Consider the following 19,664-nt stretch of genomic DNA (forward strand, 5'->3'; position numbering starts at 1 on the left):
TTTGTCCTATTTGAATAGAAATAATTCATGTGGGCTTGAATTTATATTGATTTTACCACAGGTTGGCCCTTTATGCTGATATTTTACCCCTCGCTGTCACTTGTTGTAAAATATTTAGCATAAAGGGCCAAGCCATGGTAAAATCACAATAAGTTCAAGCCCCAATGAATTATTTCTTAAATATATTCATGGTAGCACTGCAACTCAAAATGCATTAAAGTAAGCACACTTCATTAACTTGTACATGTATTAAACTTGATTCATATTTTAATGCAATAAAGAAAGACTGTTTATGAGAATCATTTTTCCACTGTGTTGCAGGATATGACATCAATTTTAAATATGTAATATGGCAAGTATTGCCTATATTTCGCATAGCCTTTAAATTAGGGGCAGTTAAGTGACAGAACAAATATGTTGAACTTCTGGTAACTTTTGCACATTTTGATTTTAAACAATGACTATTCAAATCATGGCATAAAAACATAATGTAGCAAAATCATGTATTCTCTAGTCTTATAAAGAGGTCGACAGTGAATTTATCTCATTTAAAATCATTTCTTGCTTTATACTGTAGACAAGAAAAAAAATCACAAATTAAAATTTTCTTTGAATAAATGATATAAGTTTTTGACATCTGTTATAGTGGAGAAATTCCAGCCAACTTCTACAATAAGTACTATGGAAATGGAAATCCTTGTAGAAGTGTCAAAATCAGTGGGTTATTTTCATGGACCCATTAAAACTGGAACATGTTGGAGAGTAGGAGAAGATAAAATCATTACTGCTGCTCATGTTGTTTATGATAATATATGTGAGTATAAAGTTTGTTATGTATTCTCATGTGTTTGATGAATTACAAATACATGTATTGTGTAAATAATTACTTGTCACTTATAAAATTTATAATAGGATTGTTGCATTAGACCCTCTGACATTCTTTAATATGTGTACCAGTTGTGCTTCTCCTCTTCATTTATTCTTTTTTTTGAAGTTTTAAAGGCCAGACTTAAATTTTTTCATATACAGAAGGGAAAAGTCAGCTGTCTTTTTATTTTAACCTTTTATCGTATTTTATCATGTCTGTTGTACAAATAATATCCTATCAATGATAATTTGGATGTCTTTTTTAATGCTGCCATTTATGAGTTAATCATGTATTGAATATTTAGAATTTAAAAATTTTGGATAGTTTTCAGAGTTTGAACTAGCAACCTGCGACACTTTAGGTGAGCATACTGCCTTATTACTACTCAGGCAGGTATGCTAAAGTTTTGAAAAAAAGTCTTTCAATTTGTAATAGTACAAAAGAGATAACTTATAAGTGGACGAAAAACTGACAACTCCATGTCAAAAAACGAAAAATGACGAAAATCTAACAAGTCCACAAAACGCTTCATAGAAACTAAAGACTGAAGCAACACAAACCCCCACCAACAACCAGGATGAAATCAGGTGCTCCAGAAGGGTAAGCATTTCCTGCTTCAAATGTCGCACCATTTGTGTTGCTCACGCTATTAAAAAGTTCAATGATAATTTAAAATTAACATAAAAAGACCTCTGAATAAAAAGGGATGTTTAGATCTCTGAGCATGGAGGGGGAGGGGATTTGCCAAGGTCAAAACAAAGTCTTTTAAATTGTTTAACTATATTAACAATTTTATAAGATAAACATATTTAAAATTTTTTTTTTTAGGTTTATGTATTAACGTGTTTAAGTTAAAATCTGCAAATAGGTTTTGAGAACTCAGAATACTCTCCTTTTTATCTGTACTTTGGTTAGAGGTATGATATAATATATATAAAGTGCCTAGAAAATCGAATTAACAATGTAAGAGTAGATTAGATTCTTTACTTCCTCCCCAACCGGGGCTGGAAGCTGTACTTCATACGACATAGCAAATTATATATGATATATACAGTCGAAACTGCCTTAACGGTCACCTCGTTTCAGCAGCCACCTGCCTCTAACGGTCATTTTCAGACCCTCCCAAAAGTTTTTTCTATATAATTTAACTCATTTCAGCAGTCATCTGTCTAACACGGTCAGCGGTCACCTAATTTTCAAACGAAATCGTCATTTCAACTTTTAACAATGGTCATTTAAATGTTTTAATTACCAAAAATTTTGACGAAAAATATATGTTGTCATTATCGAAGTTAATTGAAAAAATTGAAACCTGTTTGCAACCAAGATCGCGCAGTATGAGGTGAATTCGTGAATTCCCCTGTCTTCCAACCTTTCAGTATCCATTGAAAACCGTATGCCGACTTATTTCTCAATGAATATTAACATATTTCGAATTTGTCTTCACACTTACAGCGCAGGAATCCGCCATATTTTATTTCACTGCACGCAAGGACGATAACTCTACGGATTGAAAACACTAAACCAAATTGCCCCGATCCCGGTCACGGGCGATATCAGAATCTGAATTTTTTGGAACCTCCTTTTACAGGTCACCTCTCAAAATGTGTTTCTGTCAACACGTTTACAACCCTATAAAAATTACAAAAAGTAGCATTCGACCATAAGTTATGATATAACATATGCGGCTTATAGATACCAAATTAGAAAATATGTTTTAAACTTTTGAAAAAAAAATACTTGGAAATATGAAATTATTTGTCTTATATAAGACATGTTAAATATATAAAATGAAATCAGAAATTGGTAAAAATTAGATCAGTCTGTGTTGCAATTTCTTAATGTTGAATTGTGCTATTGCAAGTGAACTACAACATGTCATTTGTTGCTGTATTTCATATTTTTTTTTTATTGTTTTGTTCATAAATCAGGGCTTTAGCATGTTCTTTTTTTTTATTTGTTATACATAAGTCATGTTGGGGCCTATTATAGTTTACTATGTGGTATGGCTTTTGCTCATTGTTGAAGGCTGTATGTTGACCAATCGTTGCTGACTTCTACATGTACGTCATTTGGTGTCAGGTGGAGAGTTGTTTCATTGGCGAGGGTACCTCATCTCTTTTTATTTTTCATACTAGACATGTTTCATTGGAAAGTGTAGATTTTAAAGAGAATTTAAGGAGTTATAGAATAGAAACCAATTTTGGGACATATGTACAGACGTACGGACGGACAAACAGACAGACAAGGGTAAAACTTAATGCCCCCTCCCCTACGGCGGGGGCATTAAGTTTAACCCTTGTCTGTCTGTTTTTCCGTCCGTACGTCTGTACATATGTCCCAAAATTGGTTTCTATTCTATAACTTTAGTTTGCCGCAACCAAATGTTATGAAACTTATACACAATGTTTATTACCACAAAACACAGATCAAGTTTGAATTTGGATGGCGTCACTTTTACCTTTCAAGAGTTATGCTCCTTTACAAATGGAAAAATTGCTGAATTTTTCGTTTCTGCTCTCTGACTTTAGTTTGCCTCAACCAAATGTTATGAAACTTATACACAATGTTTATTACCACAAAACTCAGATCAAGTTCGAATTTGGGTGGTTTCACTCACACCGTTCTCCAGTTATGCCACTTTATAACGTTATATGCAAGCGGGAGCATCATCTGTGTCCCAGGGACACATCTCCATTTATATTTTATAAAAACGAAAAAAAACGTTTATGTAAATTTGGGGAAAAAAAATTAAAAGTGGCAAAAAATATATTGTTTTGGCGAAAGAGGTGACGCAAAAGAAAATTGATCTGAGAGTTATGGTCCTTGACAGATTTTTAAATGACACTTTTTGTAGTTTCAATGCAATAACTGATGAACCATTCAACCAACGCTTTTCTAATTTTTAATTTGTTGTTACTCTGATGACAAAATGAATGTCAATTTGGATGTTGACAATTTTCGCTTTTGCCATTCTGGAGTTATGGTTCTTCATAGATTGAAAAATAGGCACAGAATGAAGTGGGTGAAACAAGTCTGAAAGTACCTTCAAAATACAGAAACATGGTTTGCTGTCAATTTGACAGCTCATTTCTTGTTAAATTGGTAATTCAATTATACTTCACTGCTAAGCACCGATCATAAAGAGTAAGATCAATAATGATCAATGACTGACTTACATATTATGAGAAGATTTTCTGCATAAGATGTTGCCATGTATCTTATAAATCTCATTGTTAGTGTGGTATGTTATATATAAGTATAATATATTCATTTGAAACAGATATGTTATTGTTCTGACTAATTGCTACAGGACATTATGCATTCATTTAGTTTATGTCATTTTTATAGGGAATACTGTTCTTGATATACCATATGAAGCAGAATTGGATAACATAAAGGTAGACTTTGATTATATTAGCGAAAAGTCACCCGTTTTTTTCAAAGTTGAACCAAGAATATTGTTTAAGGATGAAAGTTTGGATGTAGCCGTTCTCCGGCTGATACCTGATAACCGGAAGCCGTTTCCTCCTCCACTTAAGAAGTTTTATAGACTTAATCCTAAAAAAGATGAGGATAAACATATTTATTTGATCAGTCATAATAAAGGTATAAAAAAAGAAGTCAACTCTGGAATAGGTATTTGGAATCCAACAGAGAAAAGAATGGAAGATCTTGAAAGGTTTTGTCAAAAATATGGACAACAGAATGGTTACATAGAACTGGACAGAAAAGATAGATTAGTTATTCAGTGTGAATTTGTTGGTGGAGCTTCAGGGAGTCCTGGCATTGTTATTTTTAATAATGTGGCTCATGTTGTTTTTGTTTATATTAGGGGATTTCCTTCTTTTTATCATCGGAAACAGTTTCCTGAAGAAGAAAGAAGAAAATTTCCTAGAGATAAGCTCCTTCAGCAAGGAGTCAATATTGGCAATCTGTATGACGCTATGTCTAAAACTAAAGTAAACTTATGTAATGAGATATTTCACGAGGAGGCAAAAAAACGTGAGCAGAATATAAAGCAGCACAAGCTTGCTATAACTGATGTCAACTCAAGCAATACAGATAAAACAGAAAGATCAATTGACAGTGGGAAAGATAAAATGGACAACATTAGTTCAAAATCTGAAGTGGAAATTCCTATTTCTAAAGTGACAGCTTGCACTGATCAAAGTGAAGACAAGATTCCAGATGCAGCAAGTTATAATAGACTGATGTCACATGTTTCTGTCCCTGGTCAAACTTATATTTCATCACCAGAGGAGGATACAGACAAATACAATAATACTGGAAACCAGCCAGCTCAAAATATTGAAACTGGTGGAAGTGACAAATGTACAGTACGAGGTAAATAATATTTTTCTATACTTATCATGCAGGTTGTTTATTTTGTTTAGTTCTTTATGGTGGTTGTTTGACTCAATTTATCATAAGTAGAGCTTCAATTATGATATTTAACTTCTCCAACAAGTTTGGCTTTTGGATCCCTATTATTGTCACAATTTAACAATATGTCGTATATTGGTATGACGTTAGCGTCGTTGTCGTTGTTGTCGTCGTCCGAAGACACATTGGTTTTCGCACTCTAACTTTAGTTTAAGTGAATGGATCTCTATGAAATTTTACCATAAGGTTCAATACCACAAAAGGAAGGTTGGGATTGATTTTGGGGGTTATGGTACCAACAGTTAAGGAATTAGGGGCCAAAAATAAGCATTTTTGTAACTTCCAGACATAACTTGTGTGTTAGTGTATGGATCTCTCTGACATTGTACCACAAGGTTCCATATCACAAAGGGAATGCTGGGATTGATTTTGGGGGTAATTGCCTCAAAATATTAGGAATTAGGGGCAAAAAAAGGGGCAAAAAACAAGCATTTTTCTAGTTTCATGACAATAACTTGAGTGTTAGTGTATGGATCTTTCTGAAATTGTACTACAAGGTTCCATATCACAAAGGGAAAGCTGGAATTGAGTTTGGGGGTAATTGCCCGAAACGTTTAGGAATAAGGGGCCAAAATGGGGCCAAAAATAAGCATTTTTCTAGTTTCCAGACAATAACTTGTGTTCAAGTGTATGGATCTCTCTGAAATTGTACTGCAAGGTACCATACCACAAAGGGAAGGCTGGGATTGAGTTTGGGGGTGATGAATCATAAGGGGGTTCAAAAAATTTGGGGGGGGGGGGTTTCCTTTTTTTTTTCTTTTAAAATTTTCCATTTTAAGTTGGTTATTTCTGATTTATATTTAAAAGCAAATAATAATGATATGGTAGGAGATACACACCAAACAGGATGTGTAAATTATTATATAATAAGTATTGTGCAATAGCAAGAAATTTTCAATTGCACAGTATTGCACAATAGCAAGAAATCTTCAATTGCACAGTATTGCGCAATAGCAAGAAATCTTCAATTGCACAGTATTGCGCAATAGCAAGAAATATCCAATAGCACAATATTGCGCAATAGCAAGAAATTGTCAATTGTGCAGTATTGCGCAATAGCAAGAAATATTCAATTGCACAGTATTGTGCAAAAGAAGATACTTCGTATAAATTGCTTATTTCTTGACCATTTTCAATGGGGTTTTATTCTTGAATTTTTGGGGTTCTTTAATATGCTGAATCTAACCGTGTATTAAGTTTTTGGATTTTGGGCCCCGTTTTTAAATTGGTCCACATTGAGGTCCAAAGGGTCCAAAATTAAACTTTGTTTGATTTCATTCTTGAATAATTGGGGTTCTTTGATATGCCGAATCTAACCGTGTATTTAGATTCTTAATTTTTGGTTCCGTTTTCATATTGGTCTACATTAAGGTCCAAAGGGTCCAAAATTAAACTAAGTTTGATTTTAACAAAAATTGAATTCTTAGGGTTCTTTGATATGCTGAATCTAAACATGTATTTAGATTTTTGATTATGGGCCCAGTTTTCAAGTTGGTCCAAATCGGGGTCCAAAATTAAACTTTGTTTGATTTCAACAAAAATTGAATATATGGGTTTCTTTGATATGCTGAATCTAACCATGTATTTAGATTTTTGATTTTTGGGCCCCGTTATCAACTTTGTCCACATTGAGGTCAAAAGGGTCCAAAATTAAACTTTGTTTGATTTCATCAAAAATTGAATTCTTGGGGTTCTTTGATATGCTGAATTTAACCATGTATTTAGATTTTGGATATTGGACCATAATAGGTGAATGTCCAATTTAAAATTTTTAAGCTCTTAGACCACATTCATTCTGTGTCAGAAACCTATGCTGTGTCAAATATTTAATCACAATCCAAATTCAGAGCTGTATCAAGCTTGAATGTTGTGTCCATACTTGCCCCAACTGTTCAGGGTTCGACCTCTGCGGTCGTATCAAGCTGCGCCCTGCGGAGCATTTTATTTTTATTTGAGTTGCCAGCCCAATTTTGTCAATATAATGGAAGTATAAACAACTGTCATACAAGTGGACAGTATAGCTTGCTATAAAACAACCTAGTTTTAAAATATCAGTACTAAGTCAGGAATATGACAGTAATGTTTTCAATTCGTTCTGTTGGTTGATACATGTATAATCAAATATCATATATGTTTTATTTTGTCAGGTTTAATGGACTCTTTATTTTCCTTGGAGTTCAGTATTTTTAGTACTTTTTTAATTCCTTGACATTCTCTTGTAAAAAAGATTTTTGTTTTTAAAATCATTCAAGTAGTTTTTACATGGAAGAGTATCTGTGATTGTGTAATAGAATTTACCACTAATGGATTTCAACAGATAATTTTGTACATCCAAATAAAAGTACACCTATAAAAAGTTATATTTTATACATCATAATCTATTTCTATCTGTGTGACATTATCAGCCATGATTATCTTTTTCCTGACATGAAGATGGCAAAACTTTCATTTACTTTCAGTTTTCAAATATTCTATTTTCTCATTTCCCAGATTTAATAGCACCTAATTATTTTACAACTGGTCAGCACTAAATTATGATTATTTTAAATGTTCTCTTATTTAGAAGGTAACAGATTATTATTTGAAGAGTTGCAGGCATTTTAATTAGAAATTTGCTGATAGCATTGAGTTTCATGCTCAGACTCAGGCAAATGGATGTATATGACCCTCAAATTTACATTCCATGCCTGCAAATCTTCAAATATGATACTTAGGCAACTAGACAGAAAACACTTAAAATGATACATTTTTAATCATTAATGGCATTTTTTGCAAATTAAGACCATACATGATGGAATTTTCAGATGGCATGGGATTGGTTGTGTTATTTAATCAAAATGAAAATAACAGCAAGGTCGCAATAGAATCATCAATTTAGCAGCATTTAAATTGTCAGCAAATCAAAGTCTCCTTTCTTCAATTTCATTTTCTAGTTACCCAGTGGAGTTTTGGGATAAGGTCTGTTCTGATAGGTGCCAAAAAAATTTGTTATGTAGACACTGGTAGATTTGTGTAAGGAATAAATGTTTGTCTGATAAATTATATAATATAATGCTTTGACTTAACATTTCCAATAGTATTTTTTTATTAGGCCTGCTCCTCTGTAACCGTTCATTACTATAAGGTATTTGTAATGTTTTTTTATGCCCCCGCCATAGCGGAGGGGGCATTAAGTTTTACCCTTGTCCGTCTGTACATCTGTACATCCCGAAATTCTAGAGCTATGCCCCTTTACAAATGGAAAAATTGCTGAATTTTTCGTTTCCGTTCTCTAACTTTAGTTTGCCTCAACCAAACATTATGAAACTTATACACAATGCTTATTACCACAAAACACAGATCAAGTTTGAATTTTGGTGGTGTCACTTTTACCATTCTAGAGTTATGCCCCTTTACAAATGGAAAAATTGCTGAATTTTTCGTTTCCGTTCTCTAACTTAAGTTTGCTTCAACTAAACGTTACGAATCTTGTACACAATGTTTATTACCACAATACACAGATCAAGTTTGAATTTTGGTAGTGTCACTTTTACTGTTCTTGAGTTATGTCCCTTTATAATGTGGTATGCAAGCGGGGGCATCATTTGTGTCCCATGGACACATTCCCCATTTATTTTAAATAACAGAATAATATAAATCATGATGAAGAATACTATAAACCATGAACTTTCTTTACTTTGTTTATTTCACAACAATTTATTTTCAGATTTTTTTTGGTATACTTATATATAAGACAAGAAACAAGTTTGACATATTTATGATAATTTATATTACTGCTAGTTTTGTCTTGGCAGTGACATTTGTCACAGTATACGAGACATAGGGAGTATTATCTGGAGGTGATGACGATGTAAACTATATGTATCAAACTTTATATTTCAGAAGGTAGAAGACCTGGATGCTTCATACCTTGTATGCAGATACCTTATGTTATGAAGTTTCCATTTGTCATATATCCATTGTCCTTGACCTTGTTTTTATGGTTCAGCAACTACTTAAAAAACAATTATAGTTTTTTTGTTATTTGAATTTGTCACTTATCATGAGAAATAGGATCACTATATTTGGTATATGGGTTCCTTACAAAATCTACATGTCCATCAGACAGGGTTCATCTGACCTCAAACTCATTTCATAGATCATTGATCAAGGTTAAAGTTACGTGATTAGGACCGCTTCTTAAATACTATAAGCAGTAGGTCAACTATATCATGTACATGTGGTGTATGGAATGATTGTAAGGGGTACATGTTAGTCTGGCAGGTTTCATCTGACCTTGGCCTTATTTTCAGGGTTCATTGGTCAATGTAAAGTTTTTTATGTTTTGGTCTGTTTTTCAAATACTATAAGCAATAGGTCTAATATAAGTGTACATGTCTGTGTATCAGGTATCATCTGAACTTGACCTCATTTTCATGATCAATGTTAAGTTATTGTATTTTGGTCTGTTTTTAGCTCACCTGGCCCGAAGGGCCAAGTGAGCTTTTCTCATCACTTGGCGTCCGTCGTCCGTCGATGTCGTCGTCGTTAGCTTTTTACAAAAATCTCCTCCTCTGAAACCACTGGACCAAATTTAACTAAACTTGGCCACAATCATCATTAGGGTATCTATTTTAAAAAATGTGTCCGATGACACCGCCAACCAACCAAGTTGGCCACCATGGCTAAAAATAGAACATAGGGGTAAAATGTAGATTTTGGCTTATATCTCTGAAACCAAAGCATTTAGAGTAAATCTGACATGAGTAAAACTGATTATCAGGTCAAGATCTATCTGCCCTGAAATTTTCAGACAAATCTGACAACCTGTTGTTGGGTTGCTGCCCCTGAATTGGTAATTTTAAGGAAATTTTGCAGTTTTTGGTTATTATCTTGAATATTATTATAGATAGAGATAAACTGTAAACAGCAATAATGTTCAGCAAAGTAAGATCTACAAATAAGTTGTCTTGACCAAAATTGTCAGTCGACCCCTTTAGGAGTTATTGCCCTTAATAGTAATTTTTTAACAATTTTTCGTAAATTTTTGTAATCTTTTACAAAAATCTTCTTCTCTGAAACTACTGAGATAAATTTAACCATACTTGGTCATAATCATCATTAGGGTATCTAGTTTAAAAAATTTGTCCGATGACCCCGCCTTCCAACCATCAAGGCCGACTTGGTTAAAAAAAGAACATAGGGGTAAAATGCAGTTTTTGGTTTATATCTCTCAAACTAAAGCATTTAGAGCAAATCTGACAGGTGGCAAAAATGTTCATCAGATTTAGATTTATCTGCCCTGAAATTTTCAGTCGAATCCGACAACCTGTTGTTGGGTTGCTGCCCCTGAGTTAGTAATTTTACAAAAATTTTTTTGTTATTATCTTAGATATCATTATAATATCTAATATCTAATACTATTAATTATGATTTTTACCTTATTTTACATGATTTCCAAAGCATCAGTAAATACAGGTGAGCGACACTGCAGGCTCTTGAGAGCCTCTAGTTTAAATACTAATAGCAATAGGTCAGCTTTATTTGTTGTATGGAATAATTGTAAGGTATACATGTCTGTCTGGCAGGTATCATCTGATCTTAACCTCATTTTCATGGATCATTGGTCAATTTTCAGTTTTTGTTTTGGTCTGTTTGTTAAATACTATAAGCAGTAGGTGAAGTATATTTGGTGTTTGAAATGATTGTAAGGTGTACATATGTATGTCTGTCTTTCAGTTATTTGACCTTGACCTAATTTTCATGGTTCATTGGTCAATCATTAGTTATTGTGTTTTGGTTTGTTTTCAATTACCATAAGCAATAGGTCAATTATATTTGGTGTAAGGAATAATTGTAAGGTGTACATGTCTTTCTGACAGGATTTGTCTGACCTTGACCTGATTGTCATGGATCTTTAACAATGTTAAGTTTATTTGATGCTTGTACATGTAGTAAAACCTTTATCTTTAAGACTTTCAACATACAATCAATGGTCAGTAAAGCAGGCGTGATATTTTAGCGTGTGCACTCTTGTTTATCTCTACAGTAGCTAAAATAAGTCAATTGAGAAAATAAGTTGGTTTACAGAAATGATAAATCCAAATCTGCTGCCTTGTGAACTTGTGATGTATATATATCACTTGAAATTGTTTTGTGTAGTTTCTTCTGATATCCCTTTTTACATAAATTCATGTATTATATAGATCCCTGTAACCACTCAAGCATGAATAATGGTGCTGCAGAGAATCACAGTTGGCATGTTAGAGAGAAAGAAATCGTTTCACTTCAGAGGAGTCCTGGGAAAACAAGACCTGTGCCTGTTGAGCAAATTACAATTGGTAAGATTTATCAAATTCTATTAAATAGCTTAACCATGTAAACAGAACTGAGATTTTTATATATTCATGACATCATATAGTTGTTGTCGCCGCCAGAATCTTATTGAAAGTAGTTTTAGTCAACAATCTTTCTCCTTATCAAATCTAAATAATGACTGTTAGATCACTATTTACTTCAAATTATTGCGAACCCAATGAAAGTTTTCCACAGTGCCCTCTCTATCTTGACCAGGTATTTAAACTTTTGCAAGTTCACCTGTCCCATTGAATAAATACAATAGCTATTGTTCTCTGTGTAGTTTATTCTCTGGGACCTTTAAATTTCTTCTAAAAGAAAACTATCATTCATTGATTAAATTACCTGAGTAAAAAAATGATCTGTTATATATAGACAAAAATACTTTTTTTATACTCAATAAATGCGTGTGATGATGTATTTATTCAAAATTAATAATATATTTTCATTCAGTTTAATATAAACATTGATTCAATCATAAAAAGTTGATTTCTGACAAAACTTTCAACATTGTTCCTTTTAAAAAAAATTTGTTTGACATGAATAAAAACTTGAAAATTATGATGTTCAAATTAAGATCTTCTTAAATGTATTCTATAACTAAAAATATAAACAAAAAAAAAGAATCAAATTTCAATAGGAACATTGATAAAACTTTTTGTTAGAAATCAACTTTTTATGATTGAATCAATGTTTATATTAAACTGAATGAAAAAATATTATTAATATTGAATAAATACATCATCACACACAGTTAATAAGTATAAAAAAAGTATTTTTGTCTATATATAAGAAATTTTTTTACTCAGGTAAATTAATCAATGAGTGATAGATTTCTCTTAGAAGAAATTTAAAGGTCCCAGTGAATAAACTACACAGAGAAAAATAGCTATTGTATTCATTCAATAGGACAGGTGAACTTACAAAAGTTTAAATACCTGGTCAAGATAGAGATGGCACTGTGGAAAACTTTCATTGGGTTTGCAATAATATAATTAAGATATAGTAAACACAAACTTTTCAAAGTGCTCTTTCTTTGTTTTCTTCAATAAAAAAAAATATTGAAGCTGCCTACTTTTTTTTCTAAAAATTGTAATGAATTAAATGTACATATTTTGATGTGGGGACCATGCTTTATTTGTTATTTGTAATTTTTAAAAGTTATTATTGCGAACCCAATGAAAGTTTTCCACAGTGCCATCTCTATCTTGACCAGGTATTTAAACTTTTGCAAGTTCACCTGTCCTATTGAATGAATACAATAGCTATTTTTCTCTGTGTAGTTTATTCACTGGGACCTTTAAATTTCTTCTAAGAGAAATCTATCACTCATTGATTAATTTACCTGAACAAAAAATTTAACTCTCAATGATAAAAATACATGTACCAATACTAAATAAGGACACACAAAACTATATGTGATGTTGATTTATTCAATATCTAATAATTTAGTAGGCTTCTAGAATGTATTAGGGTAAGTTGTCTGCATTGGCTATTTGCAATATTAGCCATAATAAACTGATTTACTTTATTTGCATTATTTACCAATTTTTACTAAATTGTCTACAGCTTTTCATAATTTTGTTCCAATGTTTTGACATTAAATTTTGCTATGTTCCTATGGAAATTTGTGACTTTCAAATTATTTTTTTTGTGTTGGACCAAAAAAACTATGAAAGTGACAATGCTAATATTTACTCTTATTATCCATTTAGACTGTACTTCAATGTACATTTATTCTAATCAAGCTTAAAGGTTTGTGAAAAAATGTCAAAATAAATAATCCTCTCAGACATAGATTTATAGAAATAAAAGGGATAAGTTAACATGAATAACTTTCTGTGAAAATAAGTTGGTTTACAGTATTTTATTAAATGTATTCTATAACTAGACAAAAAAAAATCAAATTTCAATAGGAACATTGATAAAACTTTTGTTTGAAATCAACTTTTTATGATTGAATCAATGTTTATATTAAACTGAATGAAAATATATTATTAATATTGAATGAATACATCATCACACGCAGTTAATGAGTATAAAAAAAGTATTTTTGTCTATATATAAGAAATTTGTTTTACTCAGGTAAATTAATCAATGAGTGATAGATTTCTCTTAGAAGAAATTTAAAGGTCCCAGTGAATAAACTACACAGAGAAAAATAGCTTTTGTATTCATTCAATAGGACAGGTGAACTTGCAAAAGTTTAAATACCTGGTCAAGATAGAGATGGCACTGTGGAAAACTTTCATTGGGTTCGCAATAATATAAAATATATTTTCATGTTTGTTTACTAAAGCTTTGAACTAGTTTTTATTAACTCTTAGATCGGTATTTTGTGTATTATTTATTTTTTAAGTCACTGTTTTTTTTCCCTTTGTGTCAACCTGATTAGTCAAGTCCTTTTGAACTGATTTTTGTCTCGCCTGCGACGAAAGTCGAAGTATGCGAGACATAGGTTTTACTATCCGGCGGTGGCAGTGGCGTTAACTATTTGTATAAAGCTTTATATTTCAGAAGGTAGAAGACCTTGATGCTTCATACCTTGTATGCAGATACCTTATGTTACAAAGTTTCCGTCTGTCATATGCCCATTGTCCTTGACCTCATTTTCATGGTTCAGTAACTGCTTGAAAAAAAATAACAATTTTTTTGTCATGTGTATTTCTCACTTATTATGTGTAATATGATAACTATATTTGGTATATGGGTTTATAGCAACGTCTACATGTCCGTCAGACAGGGTTAACCTGACCTCGACCTCAATTCATGGATCAGTGATCAATGTTAAAGTTACGTGATTAGGGACGTTTCTCAGATACTACAAGCAGCAGGTCAACTATATGTGGTGTATGGAATGATTGTAAGGGGTACATGTCAGACTGGGAGGTTTCATCTGACCTTGACCTCATTTCATGGTTCATTGGTCATTGTTAATTTTTTTGTGTTTTGGTCTGTTTTTCAAGTACTGTAAGCAATAGGTTAACTTTATTTGGTGTATGGAATGATTGTAAGATGTACACGTCTGTCTAGCAGGTGTCATCTGACCTTGACCTCATTTTCATGGTTCATTGGTCAGTGTTAAGTTTTTGTGTTTTTGTCTGTTTTTTAAATACTAATAGCAATAGATCAACTATATTTGGTGTATGGAATGATTGTAAGGTGTACATGTCTGTCTAGCCAGTATCTTCTGACCTTGACCTCATTTCTATGGTTCATTGGTTAACATTATTTTTTTGTGTTTTTGTCTGTTTTTCAATAACCATAAGCAATGGGTCAACTTTATTTGGTGTATGGAATAATTGTTAGGTGTACATGTCTGTGTGACAGTTTTTATCTGACCTTGACCTCACTCATTGTCATGGTTCTTTAAAAGTGTTAAGTTTATGTGATACTTGTAGTAAAACCTTTATAACATAAAATCAATGGTCAGTAAAACAGGGGAAACATTTCAGCGTGTGCACTCTTGTTACAGTTTGTTCTTGTGTTAGACTGTTGCACAAGTGTTCCAGGTTTGAGGAGGGTTGAGCGCTTACAAGCATGTTTAACCCTGCCATATTCTGTATGTGCCTGTCTCAAGTCAGGAGTCTGTAGTTCGATGGTTGTCGTGGGTTCCTGTCTATCATATTTGTTTGTGTTTATTATTTTGAATAAGAATAAGTCCCTTGGTTTTCTTGTTTGAATTGTTTTACATTTGTCATGTCAGGGCTTTTTATAGCTTGCTATGAGGTATGGGTTTTGCTCATTGTTGGAAGGCAATACAATGACCTATAAATGCTTACATCTAATATTCTATGTCATTTGGTCTATGGTTGATAATTGTCTCATTGGCAATCATAGCACATCTTCTTATTAGCTCACTTGGCCTGAAGGGCCAAGTGAGCTTTTCTCATCACCCGTCGTCCGTCGTTGTCCTCGATAACTATTTACATTTTGAACTTCTTCTAGAGAACCACTGAATGGAATGAAACCAAACATAGCATGAATGATGTTCCTTATGAGGTGCTGACCAAGTGTTGTTACTTTGAAGCCGATCCATCATCCAAGATGGCTGCCAGAGGGAGACTTAGTTTAACATAGGACCCTATGGGAAATACATACAAATATCTTCTTTTAGAGAACCACTAAATGGAATGAAATAAAATATGGCATGAATGTCCCTTATGAGGTGTTGACCAAGTGTTGTAACTTTGTAGGCGATCCATCATCCAAGATGGCCGCTAGCGGGGGAATTTTGTTTAACATAGGACCCTATGGACAATACATACAAATGTCTTCTTTTAGAGAACTACTGAATGGAATGAAACCAAACATGGCATGAATGTTCCCTTATGAGGTGCTGACTAATCGTTGTTACTTTGAAGCCGATCCATCATCCAAGATGGCCGCCAGAGAGGGACTTATTTTGAAATAGGACCCTATGGACAATACATACAAATGTCTTCTTTTAGAGAACCACTGAATGGAATGAAATAAACCATGGCATGAATGTTCCTTATGAGGTGCTGACCAAGTGTTGTAACCTTGTAGGTGATCAATCATCCAAGATGGCCGCCAGCGGAGACTTAGTTTAACATAGGACCCTATGGGAAATACATACAAATGTTTTCTTTTAGAGAACCACTGATTGGAATGAAACCAAACATGGTATAAATGTTCCTTATGAGGTGCTGACCAAGTGTTGTTACTTTTTAGCTGATCCATCACCCAAGATGGGCGCCAGCAGGGGACTTCGTTTTACATAGGACCCTATGGACAATACATACAAATGTCTTCTTTTAGAGAACCACTGAATGGAATGAAACCAAACATGGCATGAATGTTCCTTAAGAGGTGTTGACCTAGTGTTGATACTTTGAAGCTGATCAATCATCCAAGATGGCTGCCAGCGGGGACTTAGTTTAACATAGGACCCTATGGGGAATACATACAAATGTTTTCTTTTAGAAAAATACTGAATGGAATGAAACCAAACATGGCATGAATGTTTCTAATGAGGTGCTGACCAAGTGTTGTTACTTTGTAGCTGATCCATCACCGAAGATGGCCGCCAGCAGGGGACTTTGTTTAACATAGGACCCTATGGACAATACATACAAATGTCTTCTTTTAGAGAACCACTGTATGGAATGAAATCAAACATGGCATGAATGTTCCTTTTGAGGTGCTAACCCAGTGTTAGTACTTTGAAGCCGATCCATCATCCAAGATGGCCACCAGAGGGGGACTTAGTTTAACAAAGGACACTATGGGAAATACATACAAATATCTTCTTTGAGAGAACCACTATATGGAATGAAATAAAATATGACATGAATGTTCCTTATGAGGTGCTGACCAAGTGTTGTAACTTTGTAGGTGATCAATCATCCAAGATGGCCGCCAGCGGGGACTTAATTTAACATAGGACCCTATGGGGAAATACATACAATTTTTTTCTTTTAGAGAACCACTGAATGGAATGAAACCAAACATGGCATGAATGTTCCTAATGAGGTGCTGGCCAAGTGTTGTTACTTTGTAGCCAATCAATCATCCAAGATGACTGCCAGAGGGGAACTTAGTTTGAAAAGGACCCTATGGAAAATACATACAAATGTCTTCTCTAAGAGAACCACTGAATGGAATGAAACCAAACATGGCATGAATGTTCTTTATGAGGTGCTGACCAAATGTTGTTACTTTGTAGCCAATCAATCATCCAAGATGGCCGCCAGAGGGGGACTTAGTTTAACAAAGGATCCTATGGGAAATACATACAAATATCTTCTTTTAGAGAACCACTATATGGAATGAAATAAAATATGACATGAATGTTCCTTATGAGGTGCTGACCAAGTGTTGTAACTTTGTAGGTGATCAATCATCCAAGATGGCCACCATCGGGGACTAGTGTAACATAGGACCCTATGGGGAAATACATAAAAATGTTTTTTTTAGAGAACCACTGAATGGAATGAAACCAAACATGGCATGAATGTTCCTAATGAGGTGTTGACCTAGTGTTGATACTTTGAAGCTGATCAATCATCCAAGATGGCTGCCAGCGGGGACTTAGTTTAACATAGGACCCTATGGGGAATACATACAAATGTTTTCTTTTAGAAAAATACTGAATGGAATGAAACCAAACATGGCATGAATGTTCTTATGAGGTGCTGACCAAGTGTTGTTACTTTGTAGCTGATCCATCACCGAAGATGGCCGCCAGCAGGGGACTTTGTTTAACATAGGACCTTATGGACAATACATACAAATGTCTTCTTTTAGAGAACCACTGTATGGAATGAAATCAAACATGGCATGAATGTTCCTTTTGAGGTGCTAACCCAGTGTTAGTACTTTGAAGCCGATCCATCATCCAAGATGGCCACCAGAGGGGGACTTAGTTTAACAAAGGACACTATGGGAAATACATACAAATATCTTCTTTGAGAGAACCACTATATGGAATGAAATAAAATATGACATGAATGTTCCTTATGAGGTGCTGACCAAGTGTTGTAACTTTGTAGGTGATCAATCATCCAAGATGGCCGCCAGCGGGGACTTAATTTAACATAGGACCCTATGGGGAAATACATACAATTTTTTTCTTTTAGAGAACCACTGAATGGAATGAAACCAAACATGGCATGAATGTTCCTAATGAGGTGCTGGCCAAGTGTTGTTACTTTGTAGCCAATCAATCATCCAAGATGACTGCCAGAGGGGAACTTAGTTTGAAAAGGACCCTATGGAAAATACATACAAATGTCTTCTTTAAGAGAACCACTGAATGGAATGAAACCAAACATGGCATGAATGTTCTTTATGAGGTGCTGACCAAATGTTGTTACTTTGTAGCCAATCAATCATCCAAGATGGCCGCCAGAGGGGGACTTAGTTTAACAAAGGACCCTATGGGAAATACATACAAATATCTTCTTTTAGAGAACCACTATATGGAATGAAATAAAATATGACATGAATGTTCCTTATGAGGTGCTGACCAAGTGTTGTAACTTTGTAGGTGATCAATCATCCAAGATGGCCACCATCGGGGACTAGTGTAACATAGGACCCTATGGGGAAATACATAAAAATGTTTTTTTTAGAGAACCACTGAATGGAATGAAACCAAACATGGCATGAATGTTCCTAATGAGGTGCTGACCAAGTGTTGTTACTTTGTAGCCAATCAATCATCCAAGAGGGCTGCCAGCAGGGAACTTAGTTTAAAAAGGACCTCATGGACAATACATACAAATGTCTTCTTTTAGAGAACCACTGAATGGAATGAAACCAAACATGGCATGAATGTTCTTTATGAGGTGCTAACCAAATGTTGTTACTTTGTAGCCAATCAATCATCCAAGATGGCTGCCAGCGGGGAACTTAGTTTAACAAAGGACCCTATGTTAAATACATACAAAAGTCTTCTTCTGAAGAACCACAGAATGGAATGAAACCAAACATTGCATGAATGTTCCTAATGAGGTGATGACCAAGTGTTGTTACTTTGAAGCAAATCCATTAACTAAGATGGCTGCCAATGGGGGACTTAGTTTAACAAAGGACCCTATGGGAAATATATACAAATGTCTTCTTCTAGAAAACCGCTTTTTGGATTGAAACCAAACATGGTATGAATGTTTTTTTGAGGTGCTGACCAAGTGTTGTTACTTTGTAGCTGATTTGTCATCCAAGATGGCTGCCAGCAGGGGGAGTAAGTTTAACATAGGACCCTATGGGAAATACATACAAATGTTTTCTTCTAGAGAACCACTGAATAGAATGAAACCAAACATGGAATGAATGTTCCTTATGAGGTGCTGATGAAGACCTTAATACATGTATCTTTATAGATTGAGATATACTGTAAACTTCAAAAATATCAAGAAAAGAAGATCTACACATAAGTCAACATGAGCAAAATTGTCAATTGACATCTTGTTGAAGTAATTGTCCTTATAAAGTCATTTTCTACAATTTCAATTAATTTATTGGTAATTTCTGTAAATTTTACTAAAAT

The 19,664-nt window shown here is 33.8% G+C and overlaps 1 protein-coding gene across 2 annotated transcripts in view; it reads left to right on the forward strand.

The window, feature by feature from the left end:
* Positions 1-19,664, forward strand: part of LOC127727977 (uncharacterized) — a 67,552-nt gene that overhangs the window by 18,203 nt on the left and 29,685 nt on the right. For both annotated transcript variants that reach the window (XM_052235119.1, XM_052235118.1), the window contains exons 7-9: positions 647-814; positions 4,220-5,215; positions 11,500-11,634. In XM_052235119.1, coding sequence (XP_052091079.1) covers positions 647-814; positions 4,220-5,215; positions 11,500-11,634 — 1,299 coding nt within the window. The remainder of the gene's footprint in view (positions 1-646; positions 815-4,219; positions 5,216-11,499; positions 11,635-19,664) is intronic.

Source organism: Mytilus californianus, unplaced genomic scaffold (assembly GCF_021869535.1).
Source record: "Mytilus californianus isolate M0D057914Y unplaced genomic scaffold, xbMytCali1.0.p SCAF_2, whole genome shotgun sequence".
Taxonomy (NCBI): Eukaryota; Metazoa; Mollusca; class Bivalvia; order Mytilida; family Mytilidae; genus Mytilus; species Mytilus californianus.